Below are 15,503 nucleotides of genomic sequence, written 5' to 3'. Positions count from 1 at the left end.
ACGTTAGCCAGCACTTGCTGCATAAAGCGGTGGCCTAAATGACATAACTATGAGAGATTACTTCATTTAAAACACAAAGCTTTAACCGTTAAGGCCCACCCCCTCAAGCCGTCAGAACCCGCCGTTTCTCTTTACAAAGCGCTGCGTCACAACGCAGCATTTTTAACGTACAGTACAATAGTGGGAAGACTCTATATACAACCCCGCCCTCGTGTGATTGGCGGAAAGACAGTCATGAAGCTTCGTGCGCAGGCGTATAGCGCTATTGGCCAGGCCCGGCGTGGAGCGGATGGGGATTGGTCTGCAAAAACGGAATTGTGTCACGTGGGGCGTCGTCGGCCGGCGCGGAGGTCGCTGGAGTCCAAGATGGCGGCGGAGCTAGTGGAAGCGAAGGTGAGACCGGGAAGGATGGGGGAGGTACCGTAAACGATACGACATTATTATTTCATAATGCGGCGGCGTGTTCAATTTTCAAAAACATTTTTAAGGATTTCTATGCCGTTTTACAGGCGGTAGTTCTCCGCACGCTTCTCCCCGTTATGCGCCCATTATTATTGCCTCTCTGCCAGTGCAGTAACCGCGTCATTCACATTTCCTGTCAGGTGATGATAAAGCGAATTTTCATTCTTCGTTCGAAGCCTTGTTGCTGGTCCATTCTAACGAATTAATTTTAGAAGCATATTAAGTCTCAATAAAAAAAAAAATGTTCAGCAGGATTTTCTTATGTAACAAGTTCTAGAGGGTATTAATGAAAGTAAATGAGCAGGGGAAGAGTATATTAAAGTGGAATACAATAGTTTGCAGAAAGTGCTAGTACACTACGTTAGGAAGACCTAAAAGTAAAGTTTTTTGTTTTTTTTACGCTCAATTCTGATTACATGCTTCTAACACTGGAATATAGGTACCCTTATGTGTAATTGTTGTGGGGAATTCCAAGTTGTTCTGGCAGCATTAATGAATAAATGTCCCTTTTTATTTCTGCAATTTAATCTACTTGAATACGACTATTATACTAAAAAATGACTTTTTGCAGTTCTAACATTATCTCCTTATATGTGCTCCGTAACTTATTTTAGGGTTTGCAGCTGCGCACCACCTCAGCTAATCTGAATCCTAGTCCTTTTATGTCTGGCATATGCGAGAGAATGGAGCAGTCTGCACACATGTGGACAAAATTCTTGCACTTCTCTCGGCGTGCAGTTATTAGGGCACATGATGTATGCCCACCGACGCTAAAGGCAATAGTTGGCTACAAGCAAAGTGGTATCTCTTAGAGGACGTTCACATATATATGTTGTACATGTCTGTTTCCCTCCGGTGTGTTGCAGAAAAGTCGGAGGGAAACTGATGCTAGAACGGATCTGTTCTGGCACATGGGACATAAATTGTGGCGCTGGATCCAAAAACTTTTGTGTCTGGCTCCCTGGGAGGTCCGGACACCGTATCCTATTTGATGTAATGGTCGCCACCTCAACCCTGTGTGCTGCCGCATCCACCTTCCGGCAGCACCTGGCGTGGGAATGCCTGGCCAGTGTGTTGCCGGGAAGCAGGAGTAGAATCCCCGGCGAGAGCGTTGCCGACGTTTTGGCCATGGATTCCTCTACTAGAGGAGCCCCTGACGTCACTGTCCATATATAGACCGTGAGGTCAGGGGCCCTTCTGGTCCAAAATCCTTGGCCAGAGCGTTGCCGACGCTCTGGCCTGGGATTCCGTTCCAGGAGAAGTTAGTGCCATCCATGCCCCCCAGTAGATGGCGCCATTGGGCCTCCCCCTAGGAGTTACAGACGTTCCGCCCGGGGATTCCATCCTAGAGGGAGCCCCAATGGTGCGATCTACACGGGGAGGGGGCGGGGTGTCGCAGTCTACACATGGAATTCATCTGCTTTTAAAACTGACAGTGCAAAACGGGGCAGAAACGGAACGGATGCAAAACGCCCATCAAAAACGGACCAAGACAGACGGTTTTAGCGGCCGTCACCCGGACCCTGTCGTGTGAATAGAAACTGCAATCTCAGCGTGGTGTGGTTAGGAGATGCGGGGTGGGATTGGGTAGCTGTAAAAGCAGCAAAAGCTAGCTGCTCCCTGAAGTTAGGGCTAGTATTTGGCACCTTTGCAGGTTCACAAGGCTGCTTCAAAGATCTGAGGTGAGGTGGGTGGACAGCAGCTGCCTTCTTGGCGCCGACTTCGGTGCTGCACTGAATGACACACGTGACATTACGATGTGTGTCAGACTTCAGTGTAGTGCCAGAGCAGAGAAGGAGAGCACTAACGTGCCAGGATCACATCAGAGGGTGTCAGTTCACACATAGCATAAATACGGCGTATACCTGTATTATAATACCTGTATTATGCTGTGGAAAATCCGCACCATAATATAGTCGCAGCAAAGTGGATGAGAGAAAATGTCTCATCCACACTCTGCGTAAATACTGAGCGGAAAAAACGCAATGAATTCCATGGGAGGCAAAATCCACAACAAATAGCAGCAGGGGCATAGCTAAAGGTTCAGGGGCCCTGGTACAAAAATTCAGCTTGGGCTCCCCAACACCACCAGGCCCCTGCTCCCTATGCCCAGCTGCCCCCTCACGGTGTAACGCCCCCGTAACTGCCCTCTCACGGTGTAACGCCCCCCTGTAGCTGCCCCCCCTATAACAAGTATAATGCCCCCATATGTGCCTAATAAAAACATTGCGCCTGCCTGCGCCGAGCCGCTCACGGCAGAGTGAATGCTGGGGCAAGGAGCCGTCACTCTTGCTCCAGCATTGAATTCAACTGTATCTGCATCCTAAGGATGCAGTTGGAACTGGGACCAGAGGTGGTCACATAGGATGATATAACATCCCAGGAGGCCGGCCTGGATGACGTTAGAAGGCTGGCCTCCTGGGATGACGTTTCATCCCATGTGACTTCCGCTGCAGTGGTTTCCTGGGATGAAACCTTATTCCAGGAGGCCTTCTTAGCCGCTTTCCGGAGCGGACATTTCGGGCGAAAAACTGCACCACAGTTTTGTGCGTTTTTTCTCCTGAAATTCTTTGAGGCCACCCGGGGCGGATACCAGATACCGCGGCCCGGTACCAAATGATCCGTGGCCAGGTATTGGTCCACGGCCCAGTGGTCGGATCACTGCACTACAGCACACAAATGAGGCGTGAGACAGCATTACATTTATCCGCTGCTACGTGCTCTCAAGATCCGGCCGCACGCTGAAACAGACTGCACATGCGTGTCCCCCAGTTACAGCATAGCTGGAAGTAGGGTTGTCACGATACCAGACTTTGGACTTCACTACCGATACTAGATACCAAAACGATACTTTGCCAACAATAGTAATTAAAAAAAATTCTTCAATTTTCTGATGTGAGGCGCGTGGTGTGATGATGAATTTTGAACCTCCATGTGCCTCGCATGAATAGTAATTAACCCCATCATGTTCCTCAGGCATAATGGACAACATTGGGTTAATGTGTGAGGTATAAGATGGGGTTAATTACCATTCATGTGAGGCACATGGAGGTTCAAAATTCATAATATCTCATGCCTGACAATAAGTGAAGGAAAGCCGTTTATTTTATTTTTATAACAGTGTAAACATCAAAAACTACGCTATAAATTTATTATGGTCGTGACTACCGATGTGTTTATTTTATGTATTGAGACTTAATGTTGATTGTAAAAAATTCGTTTTCTTTTTAACATTTATTTAATTTTACTCTTTAGTTTTTTTATCTTTAAATCTTAATGTACTGGCATATATCTATATACGGATAGTACACAGGAAGTTGTTAGGACATACCTAAGTGCCCTAACCGCAAATATGGTCAGACAGCCCTGGGGTCCTTCAATGGACCCTGGGCTGTCTGCCCGTATATGGTATGTCCCTCGATCGCGTCACAGGAATTCTGTGATGCCATCCAATGGGCATCCCCCCTTCTCAATTTCCCCTTTGAATGCTGCGGTCAGCTTTGATATGCAGGGGAATAGCGGCGGAGATGAGAGGCTTCTCTGATCTATGCGATTAGAGCCGGGTTGCGTCTGTGTAATCCAGCCATTGCCCTGCTCCTGACCATGTGTGTGCACGTGGTTAGGATGAGGTGATGTGGCCGGCGCCGCACTAATAAGTGGTGGTGCAGGCACTGAAGACAAAGAACATGGAGGTGTTTTGCAGTGCGTCCGCCATGTTCTGTCTTCAGTGCCGGCGCTTATTAGTTCAGCACTGGTCGCGTTACATCATGCTGTCCGCGCGCCCACTTTTGTTAGGAGCGGGGCAATGGCTGTATTACAAAGCCGCTGCCCCGCTCAGACTACGTTCATGTGTTTACTATACTAAACTTAGTATCGAAATACATTAATTAACGGTATTGAACTGTTTGTGTGCTTTGTATCGAAATAGTATCTATTTCGATGCATCGTGCAACCCTAGCTGGAAGGACCTTTGCAGCAGTGGATACACAAAACGGCATAGGGTGATGTATAAGGGAAAAAGAGTTCATATCTAAGGATTGGTACAATTTTTTTTTTTAGGTTTTAATTGGTACATAACAATTTTTTAGAGGTTCGTTTTCTTTGCTGGGACAACCCCTTTATGGAAATCCTCAATACATTATCTTTTGTGGTTCCTTGAGGACTACATGGGAAACATGGCCCTAGACTCTATTATATGGATTACATGGTCTGAAATCGGTTGCGCAATGGGAGGTACAGCAGCTCCTATATGAAAGGGGTTGTCTGAGAGGGCACCCCTTTAAATAACTCTAGTATTATACTTTCCTGTTCAGTTGTTAAAACGTTTAAAATTGAAGAAACACATTTTGCATATGCTGGAGCAAAGCTTCTAACTGTCCATGAAGCAGACTTTCCTTTTTGTTTTACAGCGGAATGCCTCATGCACACGACTGTATTTTCGTCCACCCGTAAATACTGGCGTAAATACCCGTCCTTGGTCACACGTATTCGACGCGTATTGCACCAGTATTTACGGACCCGTGCCCGTAAATACGGGACCGGTGCAAAATTGCACTGCACTAATTGGCAGCCCTTCTCTCGATCAGTGCAGGATAGAGAGAAGGGGCAGCCCTTTCCGTAATAAAAGTAAAAGAAATTCATACTTACCCTGCCGTTGTCTTGGTGATACGTCCCTCTCGACATCCAGTCCGACCTCCCTGGATGACGCGGCAGTCCATGTGACCGCTGCAGCCAGTGATTGGCTGCAGCGGTCACATGGGCTGTAACGTCATCCCAGGTGGCCGGACTGGAGGATGAAGCAGGGAGCTCTGGGTAAGTATGAATGTCTTTTTTTTATTTTATTTTTTTATTTTTTTTTACAGCTGAAACAGTTACTGCCGATTGTTTAACTCTTTCAGCACCCTGGACAGTGACTATTTACTGTCGTCTCCTAGCAACGCTCCCGTAATTACGGGTGCACACACGTAGTCACCCGTAATTACGGGAGCCCCATAGACTTCTATGGGCTGCCCGTGCCGTAATTACGGCCTGAAATAGGACCTGTTCTATCTTTTTCAATGGCACGGGCACCTTCCCGTAAGCATACGGGGAGGTACCCGTGGCCAATAGAAGTCTATGGGCCCGTAATTACGGGAGTTTTTACGGTCGTGTGCATGGGGCTGAAGACTGTTTAGGCAAGATAGATAAGATTTAAAAATTCTCATCCACATGGCGCTAAAAAAAAAATTGCACAGAAATCGGAGCATGTTTAATTTTTAAAACCGCAGCATGCTCTTTCTAATCCTTGATAAATCCGCCAAGTCCTACTTCTAAGGGTAACCTCACAAACAGCGGATTTTTATTTTTTTGCAGTGTTTCTGCAGCAAACTCCGTACGTGTTGTGTGGAATTTGCTGCAATTGTCACCCTTTCTACATTGAGAAGCATGTTCTGATTTCTATGCGGAACATATTCAGCAGCATGGGGATAAGATTTCTTTTAAATCTCATCCACTTGCCTGCAATAGTCTTCTGCTTTGGATTTTCCGCCCGCAGATCCGGTTGGAAAATCTGCTACATGTGTGGGAACCCTTGGGGCACGAACACACAGGATGGATATGCTGCGTAAAAGTACACCGTGTATACGTCCTGGAAGCTGCAGGGGATTCTGCCTGAAAAACCGCACCAAAAACGCCTTTTTTTTACAGTGTGGGGTAAGTATAAGCTTTTTTTATTTTCAAATTTTTTTTTGCTCATTCGTGATTTTTGTGGCAGAATCGCAGCGTTTCCGCCACAAAAGTCACAACACATGCCTCTTTGTTCCCGTAACCTCCCTATTGATTTAATGGGGAAAACCCGCAAAAGAAGAGCAGCGATACCGCAGCATAAGTTGGCCCTATGCGGCTAAAAATAAAAATGCACCGCAGGTCAATTTCTGAAAGGTTTTTTTTTCTGCAGTTATTTTCCGCCGTTCAAATCTCATCCACACTGCTATTTAGGTTTGCATGATGCATCAAAATAATACTATTTAGATGCCGTGCACCCTGAAATGGTTCAATACAGTTAATTCAAGTACTTCGATACTAAGCTGTGCGGCCGCAGCATGTGTATTACACAGCTGCAGCCCCACTCTAAGGCCTCATTCACACGGCAGGGTTTCCCGTCCGGGTGCCGGCCGTTCATAAATCGGCCGGCACCCGGCTGCATTAGGAATGATAGACCCCTAATGGGGCTATTCACACGACCGATTTTTTGACGGCCGGAAAATCCGGCCGTCAAAAAATAGGACATGCTCTATCTTTGCCCGGACACCCGGCCGCCCGGCTCCCATAGAAGTCTATGGGGCCGGGTATTACACGGCCATCACCGGAATGTGTTCCGAGTGATGGCCGGGTTTCCCGTGGCTTGCGCTCTATCTCCTCCTCCTCACAGCGCAGAGTGCATGTGAGGAGGAGGAGTTGATGCCATTCTGACGAATGGCATCGCTGCACACTGTGTTGCAGGGCCGGGGTGTACAGCAGGTGGAGGGAGCGCTGCGCTGGCTCCCTTCCCCTGCTTGTTAAAAGCACCCTGGCTCGGCGACACCTTCGATGGCGCTGCTAGTAGCAGCAGCTGCTGCTGCTGCGGCTGCTACTACTGCAGCGACGCCACTATAGCAGAGCGGGGAGGTATCTCCCCGCTCTGCTATGTGCTAGCCGCACTTTAGCTCCTTGAAGGAGCGGAATCCCCGTGTGTTCGGGGATTCCGCTCCTGGACAGAGCGCTTGATGTCTCTGTCCATATCTGGGCAGTGACATCAGGGGAAACTCCTGAAGCGGAATCCCCGAACACATGGGGATTCCCCTTCAGGAGCTGCCGCTGATGTCACTGTCCGGATCTGCCCGGCCCGGCACGGATGCATAACTTTATGCAAACCGGCCGGGCAGAATGGCCGATTTTACCGGCCGGCACTCGGGCTCGGACCCGACCCGGTCGTGTGAATCCCGCCTAACGGCGGAGATCAGAGAAACCTCTGATGTCTGCCGCTATTCCCGTGACTGCCGCAATCAAAGCTGACCGCAGCATTCAAGGGGGATGGATGCCCCTTGTGACTGAGGGACATACCATATCTGGGCAGAAAGCCCACGGTCCATTGAAGCATTTCTTGGGCTGTCTGAAAGTATTTCCTGTTAGGACATACCCAAGTATGCCCTAACGACTGCCTATGTACGATCAGTACGCAGGCTTATGTACTGGCATATAGATATGTCAGTACATTAAAGTTTAAAAAGAAAGTTAAAAAATACACACTTTTTACACAAAAAAAATTTAAATTAGTCTAAGTACATAAAATATACACTTTTATCGTCGTGACCATAGTAACCTGCACAACAAAGTTATAGCGTCATTTATGATGTGTCCAGTGGAAAAAAATAATATAAAACTGCTTTCTTTCACTTATTAGAGAGGCACGAAGAGTTTATTATTTTCGTACCTCAAATTAATAGTAATTAACCCATCATGTACCTCACACATTAACCTAATGTTGGCCATTATGACTGAGAAACATGACTGGGTTAGTTACTATTCATGTGAGGCACATGGAGGTTCAAAGTTCATCACACCACACACCTCACATCAGAAAATCGAAGTAGTTGTGTTTTTTTGTTTTTATTGTTAGCAATGTATCGTTTTGGTATAGAGTATCGCAATACTACACAAAGTATCGGTTATCGAAGTCCAAATTCTGGTATCGGGACAACCCTACTTCTCTTGCAGTACTAAGCTGCGGATTTTCCACAATGAAATCCGTTGCGGATAATCCACTGTATTTACACCTAGTGTGTTCCTACTCTTAACCCCTTCCCGGCAACTGAGCCTGCTCCATAGAACAAGCGTGTCGGCTGTATCTTACAGCTGAGCTGACACTTCAGTGTAACGAGCGAGATACCGCTTGTTTAACCTGTTAAATGCCATGGTCCATAGTGACTACAGCATTTAAATGGTTAGAAACGTGGGCAACCCCCTGTAACGTTTCAATGGTTGGTTGGCATGGGGGCCTGATGAAGGCCCCCAGATCTGCCATCTCTGTACTCCTATGAATCACAGGGCTTCATAAGAGAGCGGCAGTGTACTGAAATACACTACTATTGCAAGATATCATGCAAGCGATCGCTGGTTCAAGTCCCCTAGAGGGACAAGTAAAAAAAAAAAAAATTTAGAGGCTCTGTCACCAGATTATAAGTGCCCTATCTCCTACATAATCTGATTGGCGCTGTAATGTAGATAACTGTGGCTTTTATTTTGAAAAACGATCAATTTTGAGCAAGTTATGAACAATTTTAGATTTATGCTAATTAGTTTCTTAATAGACAACTGGGCTTTTTTTTACTTTTTACCAATTGGGTGCTGTAAAGAAGTGTATGACGCTGACCAATCAGCGTCAGACACTTCTCTCCATTCATTTTTAGCTGTAATCGCAGGACAGCGTGATCTCGCGAGATCACGCTATGCTGTCACATTCCCTCACATTAACTTAACCGTGTCTTGAGAGTGAATAGACATCGCTTTCAGCCAGGATTCAATGTCTGTTCACACTCCCGATACTTCGGTAAAGTTTCTGTGAGGCTGATGAGACGTGTATGACGCTAATTGGTCAGCGCCCTACACTTCTCTTTACAACGCCCTGTTGGTAAAAAGTAAAAAAAAAAACGCTCAGTTGTCTATTAAGAAACGAATTAGCATAAATCGAAAATTGTTCATAACTTGCTCAAAATTGATCGTTTTTCAAAATAAAAGCCACTGTTATCTACATTGTAGGAGATAGGGCACTTATAATCTGGTAACAGAGCCTCTTTAAATACAGTAAAAAAAAAATTTATATATATATATATATATATATATATATATCTATATCTATCTCTGAGAAAAAATGTACTGGTATCGCCGCGTCCGTAAAAAGTACGATCTATTACGATCTATTATTTACTCCGCACGGTGAACGTTGTAAAAAATAAAAATGCTAGAATTGCAGTTTTTTTTTTTTTTTTTTTTGGTCCCACAAAAAATTGAATAAAAAGTGATCAAAAGTCTCATGTACCCCAAAATGGTACAAATATAAACTCCAACTCGCCCCGCAAAAAAGATAAACCCTCATACCGCTCAATGGACTGAAAAATAAGTTGTGTCCCTCAGAAGATGGCGACAAAACAATCAGTTTATGAATTTGGTATCGCAGTAATTGTATTGACCTGCAGAATGTTAACATGCTGTCTTTACCTCCCGGTGAACGGTGTAAAAACAAACACACAACCCCCCAAAAAAGAAAATGGGGAAACGCTGTTTTTTTTTTTTTTTTTTTTTTTTTTTTTTTTCTTTCTTTCTTCCCCTCCCTCCAATTACACCCCACAAATATCGATCATCCAGTTTTCCACTACAATGTATGGTACAATACAGAGGCAGGACCTAACATGCCTCCTGTCAGTGTGAAACTGAGAGGTATAATACCCTGCAATACATAAGTATTGCAGGTTATTATAACAACGATCCAACAATTGGATCTTCAAGTCCCTAGTAGGACTAAAAAAAAAAAATGGAAAAAAGTTACAAAAAATTTACAAAAGTAAAATGTTAAAATAATACAATTTAAAAATCACCTTTTTTTATATAAAAAAAATAAACTATGCATAATTGGTATCGCTGCGTCTGTAACGGCCTGAACTATAAACCTATAATGTAATTTATCCTTCACGGTGACCGCCATAAAAAAAATTATTAAAAACCGATAGTGGAATCGCTATTTTTAGTCACTTCAGCTCCCAAATAATTGCATAAATAGGGATCAAAAGTTGTACCGATAAAAACTAGTTTGTTCCGTAAAAAACAAACCCTCACACAGCTTTCCAGATAGAATTATAAAAACGTTGTGGCTCTTTAAAAAAAAAAAATGGCGCCACAAAAACGAATTTTTTTTTAAAACTGATTTTATCGTGCAAACACCATAAAACATAAAAAACCTATATACATATGGTATTGCATCGACCCACAGAATAAATTAAATGTCATTTATATCGCACGATGAACGCTGTAATAAAAATAAATAAAAAACAATAGAAGTTTTGACGGCCTAATTACACTAAATTCAGCAAAAAACCTATGGGATTAAAATGCTGACTATACCCCTAGACAAATTCTTTTTAGGGCTGTGGTTTCCCAAATGGGGTCACTTCTGGGGGGTGTCCACTGTTTTGGTCCCTCAGGGGCTTTGCAAATGCCACATGACACTCGAAAACCAATTGAGTAAACTTGATCTCCAAAAGCCAAATAGCGCTCCTTCGCTTCTGAGCCCTGCTGTGTGTCCAAACAGCTGTTTCTTACCACATATGGGGTATTGCCGTAATCAGAAGGAATTACAAATCTTGGGGTGCTTTTTCTTTATTGCTTGTAAAAATGTATAATTAAGTTTTGACAAATTTTGATTTTCATTTTTACGGACCAATTCCACGAAATTCAGCACAATACCTGTGTGGTTAGAATGCTCACTATACCCCTTGATAATTTCCTTGAGGGGTGTAGTTTGCCAAATGGTGTCTTTTTTTGGAGCTGTTTCCACTGTTTTGGCACTGCAAGACCTCGTCAAACCTGACATGGTGCCTGAGGCTGGACTCACACGAGCATGTTTGGGCCGTAAAGGACGGAACGTATTTCGGCCGCGAGTCCCGGACCGAACACACTGCAGGGATCCGGGCTCCTAGCATCATAGTTATGTACGACGCTAGGAGTCCCTGCCTCTCCATGGAACTACTGTCCCGTACTGAAAACATGATTACAGTACGGGACAGTTGTCCCGCAGCGAGGCATGGACTCCTAGCGTCGTACATAACTATGATGCTAGGAGCCCGGCTCCCTGCAGTGTGTTCGTCCCGGGACTCTCGGCCGAAATACGTTTCGTCCTTTACGGACTGAACATGCTCGTGTGAACCCAGTCTTAAATATATTCTAATAAAAAGGAGGCCCCAAAATCCACGAGGTGCTCTTTTGCTTCTGAGGTCTGTTTCAGTCCATTAGCGCACTAGGGCCACATGTGGGATATTTATAAAAACTGCAGAATCTGGGTAATAAATATTGAGTTCCGTTTCTCGGGTAAAACCTTTTTGTTACAGAATTTTTTTTATTAAAAATGAATTTAGTCAAAAACAAAAAATTTGTACATTTCCCCTCTACTTTGCTTTAATTCCTGTGAAACACAAAGGGTTAAGAAACTTTCTAAATGGTGTATTGAATACTTTGAGTGGTTAAGTTTTGAAAATTGGGTGACTTATGGGGGTTTCTAATATATAAGGCCCTCAAAGCCACTCAAGAACTGAACTGGTACCTATAAAAATAGGTTTTGGACGTTTTCTTGAAAATGTGAGAAATTGCTGCTAAAGTTCTAAGCCTTGTAACGTCCTAGAAAAATAAAAGGACGTTCAAAAAACGATGCAAACATAAAGTAGACATATGGAATATGTGAAATAGTAACTATTTTGTGTGGGATTACTATCTGTCTTACAAGCAGATACATTTAAAATTAGAAAAATCAATTCTTTCACTTTCAGCTTCTTTCACTGCACAATTACACTGTAACAATGGGCTAGAACAATGAGAAGTGTATGACACTGATTGGTCAGTCATACACTTTACCAACTGGGCGTTGTACAGAGAAAAGTAAAAACACGCCCAGCTGTCTATAAGAAACAAATTGGCATAAATCTAAAATTGCTCATAACTTGCTCAAAAATGATTGTTTTTCAAAAATAAAAACCACTGTTCTCTACATTACAGCGCCGATCACATTATGTAGGAGAGAGGGCATTTATAATCTGGTGACAGAGCCTCTTTAAGTGAGAAGGGGGTCTCCCCTTTGATCGTGTCACAGTAAATCCCTGTGATGCGATCCATGGCTATACCTGTTATGGGCAGACATGTCTGACCATATTCCCTGTTCGGACATACAGTACACAGGCTAATGTTTTGGTATATAGATATATGCCAGTACATTAATAGTCAAAAATCAAATTGAGAAATCCCTCTATGGGCTAAAAAAGTTAAACAAAACCACAATCGCCACGTCCGTAACAACCTGTACAATAAATGTATAATGTTATTTACGATCGGCGTATGGTGTAAAAAAAAGAAAGAACTGCAGTGAAACTGCTTTGCGCTTTTTTTTTTTTTTACCCCTACATTTTTGACAAAATAAAAACTTAAATAAATTAGACTGTCTAGGTACCGTTTTTTGGTACATTTAAAGTACAACTAGTCCCTGCAAAAAACAGTCTCATACAGCTGTTGAACAAAAAATGAAAAAGTTATGAGCGTCGGGATGCAAAGAGAGAAATATAAAAGAAAATGTTCAGTCCTCAATTGGCCGTGTCTTTAAAGCGAATGTGACGCTAGAAAAAAATTTTGTTTTTTTTTAATTAAACAATTAGTGTATAGGTGATTAAACATTTGTTCTAATTTTTTTTACGAGTCAGGAAATATTATAAATTAGATTCTAATTTATAATATTTCCCAGTGCTGGTCACTAGATGGAGCAATTCCCAAAATTGCAGCATTGCATGTGGTAAAGCAACCACATTGCTTTATGCTGCAAAATTTGGGAAAACTCACTCGCTCTAGTGAGCTCTCAGAATCCCCCCTCCTTTATCCTGGGTAGTGCCGGGAGAAACGAGGGGATTGAACGGTCAAACCTCCTACACTGTGTCGCCATTTTTTTAGCTAACACAGTGTAGTAGGTTAACATACACTAGTAAACACACAGTAAAACACGAACATACATAGCAATAACTTACCTGCTCCAGTCGCCGCCGCTCCCTCCGGTCCGTCTGCTACCGCCGCTCCAAGTGCACAAGTCCGGAAGCCGCGACCGGAAGTAGTAATCTTACTGTCCGGCCGCGACTTCCGGTCTACAGGAAATTGGCGCCGGACGGCGCACAGTTCAACTTGGACTGTGTGGGAGCGGCGCATGCGCCGTTCCCACACAGACGGCGTACAGCATAGTGGATGGAACGGGCCCCGTTCGCATTCACTATGGGACTGTAGCTGCCGTATTCTATGTCTGTATGTGTCGTTAATCGACACATACAGAAATGGAAAAAAAAAATGTCAGCCCCCATAGGGAAGAAAAAGTTCAAAAATAAAAAAAAGTAAAACACAAACACAAATATAAAAGTTTTTAATAAAACACTAAAATCAAACTGTAAAAAAAAATAATTTCGTGACACTGTTCCTTTAAGAGGTTAATCAATTAGTTATTTGAACTACCATAACAATACAACATTACCATAGCAATACTACACGACTATATTACTATGATGCCACAATGTTACTAGGGTGCCACTGCTAGGTTTAAACTTAACGGAAATTTGAGCGTTTACTCCACGTTCTTATTTTAACAATCCAGTTTTCCAGTTTGTCGCTAAATACAGTTTGGTTTGCTCAGTTGGCAGCGTTTGGCAGACACACGAATGTCAAGATTAGACAGCCTCTTTTTAGGTAGTGCCCCAAACGTGCCCACATGTAGGAAGTGTCCCACATAGGTAGTGCCCCACATGCGCCAACATGTACTGGGAAAGGGACTCCTCCTTCAACGTGCTCTCTCCTCTCTCGGGGGAGTTTCAGTTCTCCGCGGGCTGCAGATGACAGCCTCAGGGGGTTTGTGGCCCCTGACTTTTACTTCTTACTCAAACGCAAAGAAGTCTAACATGTATTCGATGTTACAGCTGACCTGTTGAAGTAATATTTTAGTTCGTGAAGCTTATCCTAAATGTGCTTCGGAGTGCAGCTAGCTCACTAATGTATAATTTAAAACTTTTTTTTTCGTTTACTTCTAACCTAGTATTAATTTCGTATTAAGCTAGGGCTAAACTGCAACTGAAGATCGCATCTAATAGTAAATGTGGTTGCTGGAAAGTATTGGTGTAGAGGCCGCATGGTAGTTCACCCCTAATTCAATATGCGGTTGTATGTGTGCGCCAGGCTTGGGTCAGTGGTCACCCTTGTCACACAATGCAGTGGTATCCCACAGTATAATATATATATATATATATATATATATATATATATATATATATATATATATATAGCGCTCAGCAGCCCTGTAGATATCAATGAATCGGTGGCCGTGCATGTGCAATACCGCTCCATTCGTAAAGGCTCACAGGGACGGCAAGGTAAGCCCATTTTCTGGATCGGTGGGGGTCTCAGCGGTCGCACCCTCAACGATCAGATATTTATCATGTATCCTGCGGATAGGGGAAAAACTATGGTAGAAACCCCTTTAGCCCCTACCCGACATCCGCCGTAGAAAATACTGCACATGTCGGGTGGAGGAGTAAGGAGGGGGCTCATGGCTGAACCCCCCTCCATAGAACGAGCATGTCGACTGTATCTAACAGCAGTCTGTTCCGTGTAACAAGCTCGATCCCGCTTGTTTAAGTCCTTAGATGCTGCGGTTAATAGCTGCTGCGGCATGTAAGCCATTAAAGTAACGGCGGATACCCCCTCAACGTGCCATCCGTCACCCCTCCCCCCCACGACATGATTGCAGTGTGCCGATGGTTATGGCAACCTGGGGCCCTAATGAAGGCCCCCAGGTCTGCACGCCTTGTACTCCTATGTCCAACAATCGCTGGTTGGCCAGTGTCTTGGTGCACAAGGATGTACAGTTACTACGCCGTTCCTGATGCACACTGTCTGCGACCCTGTGCAACGGGAACCCAGATGTTCCCAACAGCTGACACTCCACTGTTGCCGATCAGCGCCTCATTTCTGCAGATTTTGGCAATTAACCCCTTAAATGCGGCATTTTAGGGGTTTCTAGCACATCGGCAGACCTCACAATGAAATCGTGAGCTTTGCAGACGGCTAGCATGACGACCGGAGGCCAATTAATTGCCTCCGTGTCTGCCATGTACGGATTCAGGACCAGCCTCCTGATAGTGACTTCCTGTCAGTGACATGAAGTCAGTCGTTCCCGATGGACGGTATCGGTGACTGTATGCATCGGGAATCGGCAGGTCAGCTGTCCGCGACAGCTGACA

General features: G+C 44.2%; 1 protein-coding gene across 2 annotated transcripts in view; it reads left to right on the top strand.

The window, feature by feature from the left end:
- Window positions 1-280: 280 nt before the first annotated feature.
- The window catches only part of PIAS4 (protein inhibitor of activated STAT 4), a 124,547-nt gene continuing 109,324 nt past the window's right edge, over window positions 281-15,503 (top strand). Inside the window, exon 1 of one of the 2 annotated variants that reach the window (XM_075864211.1) lies at window positions 281-417. In XM_075864211.1, the coding sequence (XP_075720326.1) occupies window positions 367-417 (51 nt within the window). In that variant the 5' untranslated portion in view covers window positions 281-366. The remainder of the gene's footprint in view (window positions 418-15,503) is intronic. The other variant, XM_075864204.1, reaches the window with a different exon arrangement.

This window comes from Rhinoderma darwinii, chromosome 1 (assembly GCF_050947455.1).
Source record: "Rhinoderma darwinii isolate aRhiDar2 chromosome 1, aRhiDar2.hap1, whole genome shotgun sequence".
Classification (NCBI taxonomy): Eukaryota; Metazoa; Chordata; class Amphibia; order Anura; family Rhinodermatidae; genus Rhinoderma; species Rhinoderma darwinii.
Note: the sequence above shows the minus strand (reverse complement) of the source record. Positions and strands in the feature narration are given on the sequence as shown.